Source organism: Myotis yumanensis, unplaced genomic scaffold, assembly GCF_028538775.1.
Source record: "Myotis yumanensis isolate MYYU_CA2020_CCGP unplaced genomic scaffold, mMyoYum1.0.hap1 SCAF_2, whole genome shotgun sequence".
NCBI lineage: Eukaryota > Metazoa > Chordata > Mammalia > Chiroptera > Vespertilionidae > Myotis > Myotis yumanensis.
This window is the reverse complement of record NW_027223753.1, coordinates 101,671,165-101,690,398: the sequence shown is the minus strand read 5'-3', so window position 1 is coordinate 101,690,398 and position 19,234 is coordinate 101,671,165. Positions and strand designations below refer to the sequence as shown.

The window sequence follows — 19,234 nt, the reverse complement described above, 5'->3', positions numbered from 1 at the left end:
CAGACCCCTGGGGATGTGGGCCCAACAAGTCCCAAATTTATTGCCAACAGTCTTAGTCCAAGTTCTTCATAAGTAGTGCATGGTATTTCTGTAACACTAGGGGGATTTACTGACTTATTCTCTTCCTTAGTCCTGTTAATCCCTAACCTGGGGAAACAACCTTTCTCAGGGAGGTGGTCCTGTTTAAAACACATAGCGCTAAGAGGGGGAAGCAAACATATGCCATATATGCCAGGTCCCTTGAAACATAAGCTGTGCAGATGTTTCTTCCCTTTAGCGACTGTGTCAAGCAGCAAGGATGGACCGGCTTCCGGCACCAAGGAGCCCAGCAAAAGGAGTTCAGTAAACTAACAATGAGCCAAATCCAGAATGCATTGGAAGTGGTGTTTAGGCTGAGGAATGGGGCCAGTGGGTGCAGTGGATAGGGCAGTCCTGATAATGGTGCCAGGGCCAAGGCAGGAGGGGGCTTTAGTGAGATTCTAAACCACTACGATGGAGGCAGAACTAGCTGAGCTTGGTGACCAGGGCATCACAGAGAAGAAGAGGGGGTTCATGTCCCTGTAGAGGGGAACAGTGGTGACCCAGAATTGGATGTGCTGAGAATGAAGGCCACTCATTGGGGAGCTGTCCAGGGGCAGGGTCGGAGCTCAGGAGAGGGCTCTTGACCAGAGCCAGACCTGCAGTTTCTAATAAGAGACAAGCTAGATGGGCATGTGGGATTGAGAGAAAATCTTGGTGGAAAAAGCAAAGGAATGGAAGCAGAGCCTTGGGAACAGGAGAGGGAAGCCAACCAGGAAGAAACAGAAGGGAGAGGTTGGGGGGAAGCCCCAGAGAAACCCAGTCCCCAGCGGGCAGTAGAGAGGGCACATGGTGGGTAAGATGTGTTCCCTGTCCTTAGTCACCCTCTCCCATTCTGTCCGGACCTTGGAGTCAGACAAATGCTTGCAAACAAAGAAGAAGGAGATGGGGCTGGAACAAAATAGTCATCATTTGCAGCACCAGAGCGCCAGGGCTGTGCACCAAGCAGAAGCAGCAGTCATGTTAACAGAGAGATGATGTGCAGAAAGTGAGAGTATTGGGTGGTTTTTGGCAAACTCCTCCTCCCAGCCACATCAGCTCCTGCCCGGTCTGGACATCACCTGGAGCCAGGCCATCTGCCCTTAGTTTGGGACCTCTGACCTTCCTCCGCTTCAGCTGTGCCTCAGCACACCCCCTCCAATGCCAGCCTAATCCCGGGTGCAGACAGGGTTAACCTCCCTCTCACAAAAGGCTCTTGTTCCGCTGCTACTCACCCCTGACCCCCATCACGAGGAAGGCCTTCTCCCAGAGAGGGAGGAAGGAGGCCTCTGTCCAGCATCTCCCACTGCCCGCCCTTGTCCTGCAGCTGAGGAAGGAACTAGAAAGGCCAAGCTCGGGCTTTAATGCCATACCCAAGGCGGTTGCTCCTGATGGCCACACACCAGCCGCACAAACCTGGGCTTGTTCTTGGGTCTCTCTGAGCCTCACTCCTCAGACATAAAGATGTTCTACCTTACAGAACAGATCTGAATGCAATGGGACATGTGTCCCTCTCTCCTTGCTGTGTCTCCAAACCCCAAGCCAGTTCTGGACATCGGGCCCTGGTACTCACAGAGCCCTCTGTCTGAGCCTTCCTCCCCACAGCGCTTGCCCAATGTCACCATGTCCCCGATTATTCTGAACAAGCAGCGATCTCCCTCACTCTCTGAATTCTTCTTCAGTGTGATCCCTAGCGGTGTACTAACCAGTGGTGTTCAAATATTTTGCTCTCAGGATCCTTTAGTAAGAATACCAGGTGTAGTACATAAGTAAAAACACAGAATCACCAGTTCAATTGGAATTTCAGATAAAGGACAAGTAGTTTTTCTAATGTAAGTATGTTCCAAATATTGCATAGGACATACTTGTATTTTATTTGGCAACATTATCTTTTTTTGGGGGGGGGGGGGGACATTATCTTTTATGCTCTTAAAAATTATTGAGAACCTCAAAGAGCCTTAGTTTATGTGGATTATACATAATGATATTTATTCTATTAGAAACTAAAATGGAAAATTTGTTAAAATATTACTGCCAGTTGCCTTTCTGGTAAAAAGTGGAATTCCATAACAAGAGCTAGTTGAGCTGACAACTCACACGCCATACTTGTGCTCTTCCCTGAGAAAACCATCAGATGTGGGGACGCACTATGCACACTTCCCATTTTATCACATATAGCATTAGAAAGATGAGTGCCAAGGGGTCAAGATCAATACAGAACTTTTCAAATATCTATTGAGATAAAACTCATATACCATATAACTTACTCATGTAAAATGTTCAATTCAGTGGTCTTTAGTATATTTACAAGGTTATACAACCATCACAATTAATTTTAAAACATTTTTATCACCTCACAAAACAAAATCCCATGCCCACTAGCCGGTGACACCCACTTCCTCCTTCCTTCCAGCCCCTGACAAGCACTACTTCCTGTCACTGTAGATTTGCCTATTCTAGGCCTTTTGTGTGGATGGAACCATACGCTGCGTGGTCTTCCGCATGGCTCTGTCACTGCGCACCTGCTTTCAGCTCTGTCCACGTGGTAGCCTATGTCAGGGCTTCATGGTTTTTTATGCTGAAAAAGTTCCACTGCTGGTGATAGACCACGTTTTGTCTATCCACTCATCTGTGGATGGACATTTGAGCTGTTTCCACTTTTTGGCAGACATTTATCTGCACAAAACTGCAAACCATATCCCCACGTTCACCCCCCACCCCCACCCCAAGAAGGCAGATAAGTGCCTTACTATAGACCAGTGATGGCGAACTTTTTGAGCTCGGCGTGTCAGCATTTTGAAAAACCCTAACTTAACTCTGGTGCTATGTCACATATAGAAAATTTTTGATATTTGCAACCATAGTAAAACAAAGACTTATATTTTTGATATTTATTTTATATATTTAAATGCCATTTAACAAAGAAAAATCAACCAAAAAAAATGAGTTCATGTGTTACCTCTGACACGCGTGTCATAGGTTCGCCATCACTGCTATAGTCACAAGTAAAAGAGGACTGAGCTGAGTCTTAAAGTGAGGGATTTCATGTCACAATGCACAACAAATTTTACTATTTGTTAGTATTTTTGGTGACTTTCTATTACAGAAAATTTCCAGAAGTAAAGATCATGGTGAAGTGCCCTCATCACGTGCATACCACAAGCCCCCCCACCCCGGCCCCTGCCCCCCGCCCCTGAGAGCCTGCGGCTCAGGGTCCTGTGAGACTGTCAGCCTCTCACAGGAAAGGGTGCTGGCACTAAGTCCTGCTGAGGAGCCGCCCAGCTGGGCTACTCCCCAGATGTCCGGGGCCAACTGCCAGCTCCCCCACACCCCCAATTTAAGATTTGGCCTGGGACCAGGCAGCACTAGCTCCAGATTGATAAACCCAAGTTTCCCCGTGGAGCTGTCTGGGCAGGAAGAAGCTCTGTGGGGAGGGCCTCCCTAAGGTAAAACTGGACCCAGAGGCAGCTGGCCACACTTCCTCCCACTCAGCCTTTCCCGCCCCTAGTCTTGTAAGCCCCTCCATCCAATAAGAAGTTCCAGGACCAGCCTGGGAAGAGCTGGAGTTGGGGAAGAAGAGGCCCAGAGGAGTCAGAATGCTGTCCACAACCCCACGAAGCTCAGGATGCAAAGGGGCGAACTCCTCTCAGAGACCCTGCTGACTCCTGAGAGGCCCAAGAAGGAGGAAGTGGAGGGAGGTGGGCCAAAATGAGGCTGCAGGAGGAATACAGCCTGAGCCTGAGCCTGAGCCTGAGTCTGCAGGGATGGGGATGGGTGGGAGTGGAGGCCTGAAGGCCCTCCCAGGGAGCTCCAGGGTTCATTCCCAGGGCTCTCCATTTGTGCTTCTCGCTTGTCCCTAAGTCTTCACAAGATTTTCTAAACAGTCCAACCCTGGTGCCACAGGGTCCGAGGTCAGGACCCCCGGCACACTGGGGCCAGGAGGCTGAGAGAGAAAGGTCACCTGCCCCCAACCACCATCCCAAGGCCTGAAGTCGCTGTGAAGGGAAGAGGTCCTTGGGATCAACGTCATTGGAGGCACTGCGATTCAGCTTCCCCACCCAGGAGGGTGCCTCTCCAGGACCCAGGACCAGTCTGGGGAAGGAAGGCACCTCTCCCGAGGGCAGTTCAGAGGTGCCGTGTCTAGTGACAGGAAGACACCTGGGTGCAGGGAGCCCAGGCCCACACCAAGCATGAGCGTGCCAGCTGTGTCTGACCTGCTCAAACGCAGGCTGAGCTCCAGCCTTGGGCTGTGAGGCCCTCGGCAGGGCTTGCTGGGTCTAGCCAGCTCTCCCAGGGTTGGAACTCTGGCTCCTAAAGCCTTGGCCCCAGCACAGATACCTGCTGCCTCCATCCTCCAACCCAGCAGTCCAAGTGCCAGCTGCCATCAGGAGATCCCTAGGTTAGCTCTGCTCTAAGCATCCTTTGGGAAAATATTTGCTCACTGCCTGCAGGCTTCCCCAGGCTTCCCTTTCCAGGCATTGGTGGGGAACACCACTGTTTGCACTGGGCCCTGGCAGCCAGCCCCTGGCGCTGAACTCTGCGGGCAGTGCCCACTCTCCATCTCAGGCCCAGGAGACCTTGGCAGAGCCCTGGCCAAGCCTCCACCCTGCCCTCTCTCCTCCCCTCCTTCCTGGCATAAACCCTCGTTCTCGGGAGCAGCGAGTCTGTCTCTGGGCTGGCATCATCTGAGAGAGGCAGCAGAGGCCTGGCCAGGATGTTTCCAGGGACTTAGAAACCAGGGCCAGAGTAAACCCTGCCCACGCCTGCTTCCTCAGGCCCCGCGCAAAGAAAGGAAGATGGCAGATTACAGAGGCACGGAGCACCGACTGCATATCAGGCCACTGGTGTACATAAGGCCGAATTCACATGTTGAGGGCATTACTTTCCTACTTTGTAAAAGAGGAAATGGGGACTCAGAAAGGAGAAGCGCCTTGCCCAAGGTCATACAGCCAGGAAGTGGTATAGGCAGGATATGAACCCAGGACCTAGTCTCCAGTGTCCCCAAAGCCGGCTTCTCCTGCTTGGAGGCTGGGCCTGACCTGACAGGGGAAGAACAGCAGCTAGAGGTGATGGATTGGCAGTGACTCTGGGGCCCGAGTGTCCACACACTGCCACCTCCCCGCTGGGCCATGTTTGTCAGCCCCCACGACTGGCTCCTGCATCAGTTTCCCTTGCTGCCTAGAAGGCTGGGCCCTGCTGTTCCTCCTGGTGCCAGCAGACAATATTGAGCCTCCTGGGCCCTATCCCTTCTCCAGGATCTTCTTGGCCCTGGACAAGCTCCCCTGGCCAGTGTAATCACTCTCCCTCCCTGTCCCATTCTGGGAAACATGGTCCATCCACAGCTCAGAGGTTGCTCCTGTCAGCACAGAGGTGTGGGGTGGTGGTGGTGAAAGAGGTGGGAAGGTAGAGACTTGGGAAGAGACCCTCCCCCCACTGTGTGCACACACTGTCCCGGGCATCTTCTTCCCTAAAATGAAAAGGAATGCAAAGTCCTGAGTGGTTCCTGGTGCCCAGTGGGCACTCATCAAATGCCGCCCTCCTGCTGCGTGCCCCTCCCTTCCCGGCCTTCCCCTCCCACCCCCACCCCCCACCCTGCAGTGTCATGCCTCTCGTCCTCTTCCTCATAGGTCTTGGGTCAGAAGGGCACTCAGAAACTGACAGCTCCACCCCCTGGTTTTCAGGTGGAGACAATGGATAAAGGGCCTACCCAGGGGCTGTCCTAGGCCAAGGAGCCAGGGGAGCTGAGGGGGGGCGGGACATCGTGGCTTGGACTGATGACTGCTTATCTTCCAAAAAATAGCAAGGTCAGGACAGCTTGTTCTGACATCTGGACCCAAGGGAACCTGGCTGACCATGCCTCAGCTATGTTGGACCTGACATCTGCTCAGCAGCGGCCTGTAGCTGCTCAGTCCTTCATTTTTAATTCTACACAAAGTGGATAGGACAGTGGGCCATAGGTCCACTGTTTCTGTGGCTGATGAAGCTGACAGGTCCTCCTAGAAGCCAGGAGGTGGCCCCTGCATCTGGGGGCAATTCCCAGGCTGGAGGAAGAAGGAAGGGAAGGAGAGCAGTGGGAGGAGAGAGGGAGTGTCCCCTGCTCAGGTTCTCCTTCAGGCAAGAGACTTTGCACAGTCTCTGCTCCCCATACACACAGGGGCACTGAGGCTGGGAGGTGGGCAGTGACGGGCCTGCTTTAGTGCAGCTGCGACTGTCAAGTGAAGCCTGGAACCCTGGCCTGGCCGCTCTTTTCTGGAATGTCCACCATGTGCCAGGCATTATTCTAAGTGCTTTGCATGGGCTGACATTCATTCCTCATAGCAAATCTGAGAGGTAGGTGCTGTTATTATCCCCTCTTTACAGATGAGGAAACTGAGACCAGGGAGGTTAAGTCACTCACCTAATGTCAGGAAAGCGGACTTCAGCCTGTGCCATCCACTTTACTCCAGTGCTCATTTAGTGGTTGGAAAGGGTGAAACTTGGTTCCTCCCACACCCGCTGGCCCCCAGCCTGGCTGCTAGCAACTCCTTGGAAGCTCTAGGTGGAAAAACAATTGTAGTGTTGGTCCAGGGCTGCTGGAGGGGCTGGGAGCTCCCTTTTCCGAGTCCCACAACTCTGACTGAGAGAACCTGAAAGGACCTGGAGGGGGTGGGAATGGGGGCACTTGCTCAGGAGTGGGATTGGGCCTCCATGGACTCAGAGGGCAAATGGGCCCACCCCTCCCAGAAGTGGGTTGGAGAAAGTGGTCTCCACCCTTGCATGGTCCCCCAGAGCCTAGAGGGCAAGACAGCCCCATTAGGCACCAGCCAATTTTCCTTGTAACTGGAACAATAATGAGTGTTTATGGAGCACCTACTGAGTGCCAACAGGACCTGTTCTGGGGTTAGTGAGAGGGAGCAGACCCAATCCCTGCCTCCTTACTGTCTGGCAGGGAGAACAGACAATAAAATGCACAGTAAAGAAAGTACCTGTTTCCCAACATCCTGGGAAGAGGTGAAGTGATTGCCACGGGCACTCGGTGAGGCCGTGATGAGATTCACAACCAGCCTGTGCCTTAGTGACAGTGCTCTAAGCCTGGCCAGCATCACCCTGGTACGTCTCTGTGCATTAACACCTAGTCTGCAATGGGTCATTCCCATGCCCATGTGAACCTCCCAAGGACCCCTCAGGTGAGTGTCAGTCAGCATTCCCATTTTCCAGAAATGGCAACTGAGGCTCCAAATGGGGGAGCACTTGTGTAGGGTCATCTACTTGGAAAAGGTAGCACCAAGACCCCACCCCAGATCATTGACAGCCTCCCTTAAATCTTTCTTGGGAACTGTGTAGAGTCATGGCAGGGCGGAGTGGTGTCAGGGCTCCAGCCAGCAGGCAGACTCCTCCTGCACAGGGACAGCTGGGGGCTGGACCTCAGCTGACAGCATCCTTTCTTTTATAATGATACATTATTTATCTGGCCCCAGCCCCAACTACGGTGAACTCCCTTGATAATTTTGGTCTATCTTTTTAAGCAACAACACAGCTATAATTTAACATTTAAGAGGAAATGAAATCCACACAATGTTTCCTTTGTGTTCCTAAAGAAAAACTACCATTACCAACCATGTTCAGGCCACAGCAAAATAGAGTAAGAATCTAGGTGCTTATTGAGATAAGAAAGGTTACTTGCAGCTAAACAAATGGTCCCAAGCTGATATTTTGTTGTTTTTGTGTCAGTTCTGTCTCTTCTCTTATAGTCCGACTATTATTTCTAAAAGCACCTACGGTTTGCTTTAGAAAGTGGTAAAAAAGCTTGATACCACTTAACAACACATGGACTTTATCATGAGAATAAATTCCACCAAATATTGCGAGGTCAGAGAGCTCAGGAACCTGCCACATCACAGCAGCTGGCTTCTTCAGCAATTTTGTGCCAAGTAGAGAAAGGCTCCACTTCCTGGAGACACTTACTGCCCTCTGCTGGAAAGCTGTCTTGAAAAACACACAAATCCACCATGTTACCATGCTACCCTGACCAGCAGTCTTTAGAATTGTGTAGTGGACAGCTTGTACAGCTATCAGTCCTTCTTGATGTCACCAGAATTCCCTCTTTCTCCATCATGGTTTCTCTTTTCCCTTCCATTTTACTCTTTCATGCCTTATTCGGGCTTTATCACTGGAGTAAAAATATGGCTCTATAACTCAGGAGACAAGGTCACGTCTCTCCCACCCCCAAATAACGAAGTCTAGGTAAGGACTCTGGCCAAACAAGTCACACCACATCACTAACCATCTCTGACCAGGGAAAGGGGATGTGTAACAGAATAAGCAAGATTATGCTGTGTCAACTGATGGTCATTGGTGCCACTTCAATGCCAACCAGAATTCCCAATCTTGGATGCAGTGAAGGAAGAGAATTTATTCGGTGCAAACAGCTCCATTGTGATTCAGTTGTGATACAGCATGACTGCAGAACAGCACAGCTATGAAACAGCTTGATAGTGTTACAGCTCAGTTATGGAAAAGCATGGCTGTGGAACAGTGAGGCGGCTCTGACAGACTGGTGCTGGCCCCAGTGGTACCAGCCAGACAGCTCCTTTCTATTCTGTTCTGCCCTGGTCCACCAAGACAGCTCTGCTCAGTTCCACTGGGGCAAAACAGCTCCTATGCCTACAGCTCCACCTGGGAAGGACAGTCTTCCATGGAAAGGGAAAGTGCACTCCCCAGACCTAAAGGGAGCTGACTTATATAGAGAGAAATCCTTGCCCCTGGTCCCTGATTGGTTCATTCTCTTGAAAATGAGGACTCTAAATCTTCACTGTTTGATTGGCCCAAAAGCACTGTCCCAATTGGTCAGAATGGAGCTGCTCTGATTGGTCAATGGAGATGCTAATGAGGATTCTAGCTGTGCAGGTCCTATTGGTTGAAATATGATTCCAGGAACTCCTTTATAAGGGCTGGCTCAGATGCAGGGACACAGTGCAGGCAGGCAGTTCAGTGTGGACAACAGACAGTTCTGTGCAGGCTTCTCCTGAATCACGGCTTGCATGAGAAGTACCTGTTTAGCAACAGCTGCTAGGCGCTGTTTTGTTTATTCTTCTTTTTAAAATTTTTGAGCCCAGATAGCCAGCAGGAGCCCTTCTTCATAGGTATTTTCTTTCTCAGGGTTAACTGCAACAAACCATTTGAGACCTCAGTTAGCTTAAAAAACAAAGGTTTAGTTCTTGCTTCCACTGAATGTCCACTACAGTTTGGGGGCACTACTTACCTTGGACTTTCAGGGATCCAGACTAACAAAGGCTATGGGTCAAAATGTGTTCCTGTCATCACTGTGGTAAAGCCGGGGACACATAGAGAATCACTCACTGGCTTAGAAAGCATCCACCCTGGAGATACACCAGCCACTGAGCTCAGAGTTCATAAAGCAAGTCTGTGGCCACATCTAACTTCAGAGGGCAGATGGGTGCAGCCCTGTTCTGGTCTGAATAGTGGGGACTGGACTAGGATGATCTGAACTTGAATCACAATCTACTCTTAGGGCAGCAGGGGCTGGGCTAGGGGTAGGCAGGGGACTGTGACTGTTACAGCCTGGAATTGATGGGTAGGAGTTCCTAGGAAGAGAGGAGGGTGCCACCTGTCCCAAACAACTGTCCAGGTCAGTAGCCAAGAGTCAGTCAGCCCAGGGTCGGAGGGCCATGTGTGAGTGAGACAGCGCGGAGCCGCCACATGCAGCCTCTGGACACTGCAATCAGAAGGAGCCCTGAGGGACCCACAGCAACCAGAACTCCAGGGAAGAAGCATACATATTCCAGCCATGGGAAAAACACACGAGGGCCCAGCCTGGACCCCACAGAGAGGTTTTAGATGTGGAGCCTCTGCATTTGTTTCTCTTTCTGGTTCTTGGGTGGCTGTGGGTGGGCAGAGGTGCCAAGTGAGTAAGGAATGATTATCACCATCTCTTAGAGTTTTAGACCCCATTTTACAGAGGCTATCTGTACTTGGATCAGCTAAGGAATTTTCTCAAGTTCGTGGAGCTAACTGGGAAACCTGCATTTTCTCAACACATGCTAGGCTTGTGTTCACTTCTCAGGAGCTCCTTCTGTTACAGGAGCAAAGAAGCACAGAAGTTGAGGGGCCCACTGCCAAGCCAGGCAGACCCAACTCCAAAGCTCAGCCCTCCCCGCCCCCTCAGGAGTCCTGGGGAGGAGTGTTGGGGCAGGGGAGCCAAGGGGAAGGAGCACTGGGCCTTTGAAAGGATGATGGTCTAGCACGTGATCAAGGAACTTGGGGAACCACATGGATGTCTGCAGGACTGCATTTCAGGCACATTCCTGAGCTCTGAAAGGAGAAATAAAAATGTTCCCTTGTCTGTGAGCTAAAGAGACAGCAATATTGTAGTGTAATGAGGACCAGATGGACTTCAGGAATTTCCAAAGCCCTTTTAGAGTATTAGACAAAATAACCTCTGAGCCACACACTGTAACTTTGTTTGTCTGTCTGGGTATCGGCTACCAAGACGACCCATGGGCTACACACACTGGCTGGAGGGTCCTAGAAGGAAGTGGGCCTCTGGCTGGATCCCTGGCCACTCCCCCAGCTTGGGCCAGTGCTTCAGCTTCTCTGAGCCTCGTTTACCAGTCTGTAAAATGAGGCTCAGGTCCCTGCCCAGGGAGGCTGCTGTGAGGGTGAAGAAAAAGTGGGAGCACAAAGGGTGGGGTGACTGCTAGTGGGTAGGGCAGCAGCTGCCACCATGGCCCTCCCCCTCCCACTACTTCAGTGTGAAGGCTGCTAGGGGAGGAAGCCAGGAGGCTGGGCTTGCCACGGGTGTCAGTTTCCTTAACAGCCTTCCCTGGGTCTTCCTTTCCCCACCGACAAATAAGGAGTGGTGACCAGCAGCACTGAGCCAGCACCACAGCAGGCCCTCAGAGAAGGGCAGCCTTCCCTCTCCCCCACCTCAGCAAGCCCCATCCAGCCCCAGTGCCAGGAGGCTGGGCCTCTATGTGCCATCAGCTTGATGAGCAGGTACAGCTGGTGGTCCCAGGGGCCCTGGGTTCTGACTGTTCATATGCCAGTCCATAAAGTACTTCTCAGCTGCCTGCTCTGTTTTATTTTCAAAACCACTTTGTACTTGCAAAATTCAAGCTGCAAGTTGGGATGGCCCTTCAGAAAGCCAGTGTGTCGTCTAGCTGCAAAATGTTTCAAGGACAGGACATGCAAGTTGCCTGTCTCTGCAGGCCCCAGCTCAGCCAGCCTCTCAGCCACTTACACCACCACACTTCCTCCACCTGGCTCTGCCACCACCGCTGAGTGATGGGAATGGCTGCCTTTTGCCTCTGGGCCCCATCTCTTCTAGACAGTGTGTGCTGACATCTGCCTCTTCCAGAATTGCTGGTGAAGGTGTGCACCAGGGAGGGGCTGAGAGGTCCAGGTGGGATGTGAGATGTAAAACTCTGCAAGATACTCTCATTTCAAACCTTTGCCAGAGGGTCTAGTTTTGGGGAAAAGCACTTGTTTTGGAGTTGGATGGATTTGGACCTATTCCCCGGCCTTCCCATCACCTGTGTGACCTTGGGCAAGTCACCCCCCTCTCAGTCTGTCTCCTGTTCTGTAAAAGATTATGATGATGATGGGTAACTTGGATTGAGTGCTGGACACTGCTTTAAGCGCTTTACACATTAAACCACTCCATTTCATTCTCATGAGAACCCTGTGAGGTAGGTGCTGTCACCCCATTTTACAGACAAGTAAACTAGGCCCAGAGAGAGAAAGTCACCCAGCCAGCAAGGGGAGAGGTGGTACTCAAAGCCAGGCTGGCAGAGAGGAAGCCCATGCATCAACCATTATACCCCACAGCCTCACAAAAATCACAGGACAGTATTGCTCCCAGGGTGGCCCTGGGCCTGGACCAGGGTGTCCCCAGCCAATCTTGGCTGAGCTAAATGAAACCAACTCAAGGACAGGCTGCCTTAGAGGGTTTCTTGGACCTAAACTCCAAGCATTTGGCTGAGGAGCCAAGGAGGTGTCATAAGACCTCCTTTAGGTCTGCCTAGGAGTCCGCCCACTTGGCTGGGAGGGGTCATACCAGAAGCTGCCTTGGTTTACACCCCAGGCGGCAAGCTGGGACCTTTATTCTTGTCTCTGCTGCCCACCAGGGCCCTGTTAACCTCGCCTCAGGCCTGGTCTCTGTGGGGTGGGGGTGGGGTAGCTACTGTTTCCAATACTTGCCCGAGAACCCTTCAATGTTCCAAGTGGAATGCAGAGCTGGGACTCTGGGAGAAGAAATCCCTTCCCCAGGCCTCAGCCGGCCACAACCAGGGTCTATGGAAAGGAGGGGAGGGCCTGCTTTCATATAGCACCCACTTGGTGCCAGACTCAGCTGCCACTAGTGTTCCCCCACACCTCTGCTACACCTCCCTGCCCCCCAGCTCAGCACTATGACTCGTCAGGATGGCTGAGGAAGAGGCTGTCATTTGTCCCAGGGCCCCCACCCAGGCCCAAACAGAGCAGGGCTCCCCAGGTGATGGGCTTGGGCGCCAAGCTCTGCCCGCTCCCCTGCACAGAGGGGTGCCGCCTCCCACATCAAATGTTCCTGCTCTGGCAGGGCCTCTTGCAGAAACTCCACACCCAGCAGGCATCAGGACTGGCCCATGGGGGCTCCTGTTTGACAGTGCTTTCCCAAGCTTGTTTGCCCCCAAGTTCTCAGCATAGCGTGTGTTTGACCCTGCCCTCCCATGGCCTGTCCCTCTCTCACCCTGGGCTGCAGCATCAGCCAGGCCTGTCATACTGGCTCCTCAGTCGCCTCACACAGTTGGCATGTTCCCCTTGGGTTTTTATAACTTGGGATATAATTTGCAAACAGCAAAAACACACAGGCCATAAGAACAGATCCCAAACATTTCACCTCAACTGTCCTTGATGCTCAATGAGACCTACAGGAAAATCATTGTTGCTAACATTTACTAGGCGCAGAGGAAATGCAACATGGCATCCTCCGTGCATCCCACATATTAAAGCGTTTATCCCTGGAACCTGCCTTTAGGTAAGTATCTTGAAAAGCCCCTACAAGTGAGGAATCAGCTTGTAAGTTCTGGAGCTGAGGCCTTGCTATGAATCCTGTTCTACTTACTAGCCGTGGGCTCTGAGTGAGTAACTAACCCCTTCTAGGCCTCAGGGTCCACATCTCTAACACAGACAACAGTCCCGCGCTCACCTCAGTGCAATGTGCTTCCACAGGTAATTCCCACTGTGAGCCTGCAGCAGAGCCTGGTACTGTCAGCCTGCATCCTCCTCTCAGGTAGCAGAGGGCCACCCTAGAACCCTGCCCACCACCCTGGTGTCTTCATCTGATGTCCTTGTCCCTGGCACTGACCACTCAGGGTCCATCCTGCCCCCATCCAGGCGGTGCTGCTAACCCTGGGGATGGCCTGGTCACTCTGCTCGGCTGAGGACAAGGTCCTGCTCCCCACCTGCCTGGACTCATCTGCCCCATCCAGACCATCCCCACAAGTGCGCCAACCGAAGGCCAGGGCTAGAAGACCTTACCCCACCCCACACATACTGCCAGCACTTGCTGCCACACACACACACACACCCACACACGTGCTGTCCTGCTGGAGCACACACTGCCTCACACACACATGCACATGTGCCCTGCTGGAGCACACACTGTCTCACACTCACACACACACACACACACACGCATGTGCTGCTCTGCTGGAGCACCTGCTGCCACACACTGTGGGAAGCCACCCACTGCTGATACTATCATGAAAGTGCACCAAGGAACTTGGAAGGCCAATGGACCTTGGGCATTGGTGCACCATTGCTCATGTTGAGATAGTAGTGGCTCGAAGCAATTTCCTGACCTAATAGCCTAAAAGTACATGTTTACTGGACCTTACTGATCTTTACTGACCTTAGAGATGGTCTGTCTGCTACCTGTTTGCCGTGCTTTACTGAGGGCAAGATGTGTATCTAAAACTGAATAAAAAGTGGACAAGGCCAGGTTCCAGTGTGCCTCTCCAAGAGAGAGGTCTCCACCTGGCCCCCCATGCCTTCTAAATTCATATTTCTTGTATAGCATTTTCATTTGAGCATCGGCCCTCCTTCAGATCCTGAACCTTAGCCATGCAGGTTGCAGCATCTGGCGCCTTGAACAGGATACTGGAGATTTGCCTGTTGGAAATCGAAGTGAAAACCGAAGTGAAAACGGAAAAGTGGAAATTCACCAGAAAGGTGGGAAGTTCACTGCGCACAAAGCCCATGCCAGCTTTGGAGTCGCGACCATAAATGGATGGGAACGTCATTAATTACCAGATTATAATGGGGCAGAATTGGAATAAAAGGCAAAAACACGATTGTAAATTTTTAGCTTGTATGCTCGAGGATAAAGGAATTAAGGTGTCAAAAGGTACTCTCTTAAATCAGGCTCAAGGAAAACGGGTGCCCTTGTCATCTTTAACTATGTGGGCTCTTGTTTGAACTGCATTATGCCCACTTTGTGTTGGGAATCAAAAGTCTGTAACACCTAAGGCCCAGGATCCTCCGCCTCTGGTGTGGGAAGGCTCATCCACTAGAGAAAAAGGGCTAACAGTCCTTTAACAAGGACTCTTTAATGCTTTGTCTGAACATTACCATATGACGCCTTGGGACTGGCAGATTTTAGCCAAAACGACTTTAGACACCAGTCAATACTATGGAGAGCAGAATATGATAAGATCTGTGAACAACAGGCTGAGATCTGCGCTGCATCTGGCTGTAAGTCCCAGGCAATTTAAAACATCTGAAAGATCCATGAAAAGAACTCTGATTTATTAAGTCTTGTCTATGTATAATGCATGCTTGTCTGTTGATTGTTGTTTTATCTGTCTTTTTTGTTTGGTTTAATTTGTTTATTGTTAGTCTATTAAGCATGCCTTTAATTTATCCTCATAGAAAAGAAACAGTAGGTGGCCAGGCCATTACTAAATTTCCCCAGAGCAAACAGAATGTGGGGGTGGGGAGAGAGAATATGAGCAGTACATGTGGCCGATAACACAGGCCCTAGGAAAATTCCCTAAACAAAGTAGAGGTAACTAAAAGAGGCCCCAGCCCATTAATTACTAGGTCTCTTGGTGATCCTGCAAAATGGACACCCACTCTTGGGAGTGTTATTAAAAGTCTAATTTTTGCCATGTTTTTGTTTTCTAGTTTCTCATTTGAAATGTAAATAAATAAGCCATTGCTCACAAATTGGAAATGTGTCCGTGGAAGGGAAAAGGCTAGTTTAAGAGGAAGGCACCCCACCCGATTTTGGGTGGCCTCTCGGCCTAAGCCCCATCTCTTCATGGATGAAATAGAACAGGCCAAAAAAAAAAAAAAAATTAATTCAGCCTCTGTTATTCTTTAGAAGATGGTGAAAATGACACAAGGAAAATATACAGGTTGTGTTTGGGCAATAAGATTAGTGTTTCCATAATAATGGGCAGTTCTTGCATAATGGACCGCATTCCAAGGTTGCTCCCACGTCCTGCAGGCACTCCTGTTTTTATAAAAAATAAAATAAAATAAAATAATACTTTAACATTAAAGCCACTGAAAGCCAGTGAGTTATCTCTGTTACAGACTTTGCCGAAGAAAATGCCTTCGATAATAATAATTGGCTTTAAAATCTCAGTGTTAAAACATAAATAAATAGATGTAACTAAAATGAAGGATTTGTAACAAAGCTTTTCAGTAATAATTATGAATATATTAATAATGAAAGTCCAGTCACTCAACAGGAGACTGACTGCACTCTCTGTTAGAGGAAAGGGCCAGTCCCCCTTCTCCCTGTAAAGGCAGAGAAGCTGCAGCAGTAACCTTAGATGTTATCTCTAAGGAAGAATGTAGCAGTTTAAATACAAGCAGCTAGAGGCCTGCTCCCTCCTCCCCTGCCTTTTCTCCAGCCTCATATGCCTATACATAATTTTCCAAAGTCCTTGGTAAATTAAAGACTTTAGAACATTGCTGGATTAAATGATAAAACATCTAAATATTCCAAAAAGTTTAAGTTCACCTGGTTTTACCTTTTATTACAGAAAATCTAAAAATATATTTCTTAAAGGTGAGAATGTTCATAAATGTCAATCTAAGAAATGCTGGCTGTTTACTTTTAATTATCATTGGAAAATTGAGGTTTAAATATTGTATGGTTTTAATAATAGAAAGCATGGACATACATTTTAAAAGAAAAAGAAGAAAAAGGTCTGTGCAATTTACTGAAGGTATATACAAGTTGATGACAGAAAGAAAGAATATTAGAGTGGAAATACTTAATGGAAGGTCTAAGTCATGGTTATGCATTTTTGAAGGACATGGAAAGAAGGTTTGAAGGCTAATTTAAAAGTGTGAAATTTGTGAAGGTTGCGTATGTAATGAGAAGGAAAAAAGAAATGTTAAAAGAAAGAAGTTCTAAAGTAAACTATTTGCAAAAGTTGTAAAAGGGTCATAAAACCTCAGGGAAGTTTAAACAAAGGTTAGACCACTACACTTATCTCCCCTGCCAAGGACAGAGCAAATGGTTAATACAGAAAGGGAGGGCAGGACAAGGTTGCTGAATACTTCTTAAGCAAAACCAGAATATTCAGCAGTGAAATTTCGAAACAGGAGCATACATAATGCCTCAGACCCCCGCACCCAGCCTGCTCTTCAGATTGGCTGGGGGGTGGGGCAGCATCTGTACTTCATAGGTCAAATGTATAAGTTTGCTTACTTTGCTTTTTCAATAAAGACACCTACTTTAATTACTTAATAAGTTAGCTTTTCACAATATAATCAAGGTCTCATATAAACTCATTTATATGAGAAGCCAATATTTTATGAGCAATTGGTTCTAGTAGTCCAAAGTAAATTGCATACATATGCAAATGAGCACTAGCCAAAAAGAATGTTGTTTAAAAGTAAATTTTAAGCTTAATAAAAAAGGAGAAATTTTAAATCTCTTCCGCTATTATTTACAAAGTAAACTAAAAGTTATTATTCAAGCATTAAATCTCACCATTAATCAGACACCATAAGTAAAAAGAAAGTTACTTTTACTTGAGATGTATGCATTGCAGTATTGACCAGCATGTCTCTCTCCTCCATTTTTCTGAAAGGCAACCAAGTTGGTTGCTGTTTAAAAGAAAAATTTTTTAGCAACTCCCTAAATGTGGCTTAGAGATTGCTCTGGGAAAAAATACAGAGGGGAATACCCTTCAAATATCTAGGAATCATAATTGAAAATCAATATATTAGGCCTCAAAAGATAGAAATACAAAAGAATTGCCTTAAGACCTTAAATGACTTTAAGAAATTATTAGGGGATATTAATTAGTTAAGACCTTATAAAAAATCTCTATGGGAGAAATGACAAATTTATTCAATATACTTAGGGGTGACTCTAATCTTTTCTCTCACGGAACATTAACAAATGAAGCTAGGGAGGAGTTACTAAGAATTGAGCAGGCAATCTCCTCAGCCCAAGTAGCATGGGTACAGCCAGAATTGCCTTTATCAGGACAGATTAACCCTACTGCAAATAGTCCCACTGGGGTCATCTTCCAAAACTAGAACTCTCCTACTATTATTGAGTGGGTCCACCTAGGGCATCAATCTTCTAAAACTGTAGTTAAATGTATAAAACTCATGGCTCAATTAATATCTCAACTCAGAAAGCACTGCAGGCAGTTTAGAGAAGAACTCCAATACATCTATCTTCCCCTCACTGGGAAGCAATTAGAAATGTTAATTCAGACTGATCTGAATTGGCAGCTTGGACTAAGTAGATATTCCGGGCAACTTAGTTGTCACCTACTAAAAAACAAATTACCACAATTTTTACATTACACCCCTATTATTATATTAAAAAAAAAATACTAGGCAGGAACCTATTCCTGGAGCATTAACTGTTTTTATTGATGGTTCATCTAATGATAAAGCTGCTTATCATACAATGAATTCAGACCAAGTCATCCAGACCAGTCATACTTCTGTGCGAAGAATTAAATTTGAAGCTATCAAGGCTGCATTGCAGGATTTCCAAGAGCCTCTTAATATTATTTCTGATTCTGCTTATGCTACTGGCCTGGTAAAAAGAATTGAGACTGCTCAATTAAAATGGTTCAGTGACCAAAGTCTATTTATACTATTTAAACAGGTACAGCAAATTATACAGCAAAGACAATATCCCTTTTATATTACTCACATCAGGGCTCATACCACCCTGCCTGGTCCTTTAACAAAAAGAAATGCATATGCTAATCAATTGGTTGCTTTATTAAAACAGGCCACAGAATCTCATCAGTTTTTACATCAGCCTGTCTAAACAATTCTCAATCACTTGACAGCAGGCAAAACAGATTATCAAGGAATATCCCACTTGCATGTTACATCTGCCTCAAGGGCCTAATACAGGAATTAACCCTTGAGGATTGATAAGGGACCATATCTGGCAAATGGATGTAGTTACACACTATACTCCTTTTGGACACCTTGGGGCATTGCATGTCTCTGTAGACACTTTTTCAAAGATCCTATGGGCCACTGCATCTACAGGGGAAATGGCAAAACAGGTCCTTAATCATTGCCTAGCTGCTTTTGCCATCATGGGAATTCCAAAAATTACTAAAACTGATAATGGACCCACATACACAAGCTATCTTTTCCAGCAATTTTATAAAAAGTGGAAAATTCAGCACATTATGGGAATACCATACAATTCCCAAGAACAAACAATTATAGAACGCCAAAATCAGTGGCTAAAATCCCAACTTGAAAAACAAAAAGGGGGAATAGTGCTGAAATCTCCTGTAAGTAGACTACACCAAGCCTTAATTACTTTAAATATTTTCACTTGTAATGCTGATGGCAAGACACCTATGGAATTACACTGGTGTCAGAATAAGCCAAAGGAAAATGGTGTGGTTAAATGGAAAGATCCCGAGTCTGGTTCATGGAAGGGTCCCAACCCCTTGTTAACATTTGGTCGAGGATATGCTTGTGTATTTCCAGAAAACTCCTCCAAGCCTGTGTGGATTCCTGCAAGGAATATTAAACTTCAACATGGATCCGAGAGAACTGACCAGACTAATGAAGACCTTGCAACTGGAGCCTCACCCTGTATCTGCGGCTGCAGACAGACAACTACTCCAGCCCCAAAAAGCAGTAGCCCCAAGCAACACGCTGAAGATAAGGAATGGGAGGA

The 19,234-nt window shown here is 48.2% G+C and overlaps 1 protein-coding gene across 3 annotated transcripts in view; it reads right to left on the bottom strand.

Moving 5' to 3' along the window:
* Window positions 1-8,429: 8,429 nt before the first annotated feature.
* Window positions 8,430-19,234, bottom strand: part of HDAC11 (histone deacetylase 11) — a 35,101-nt gene continuing 24,296 nt past the window's right edge. For all 3 annotated transcript variants that reach the window (XM_070405885.1, XM_070405884.1, XM_070405887.1), the window contains one exon: window positions 8,430-9,201. In XM_070405885.1, coding sequence (XP_070261986.1) covers window positions 9,134-9,201 — 68 coding nt within the window. In that variant the 3' untranslated portion in view covers window positions 8,430-9,133. The remainder of the gene's footprint in view (window positions 9,202-19,234) is intronic.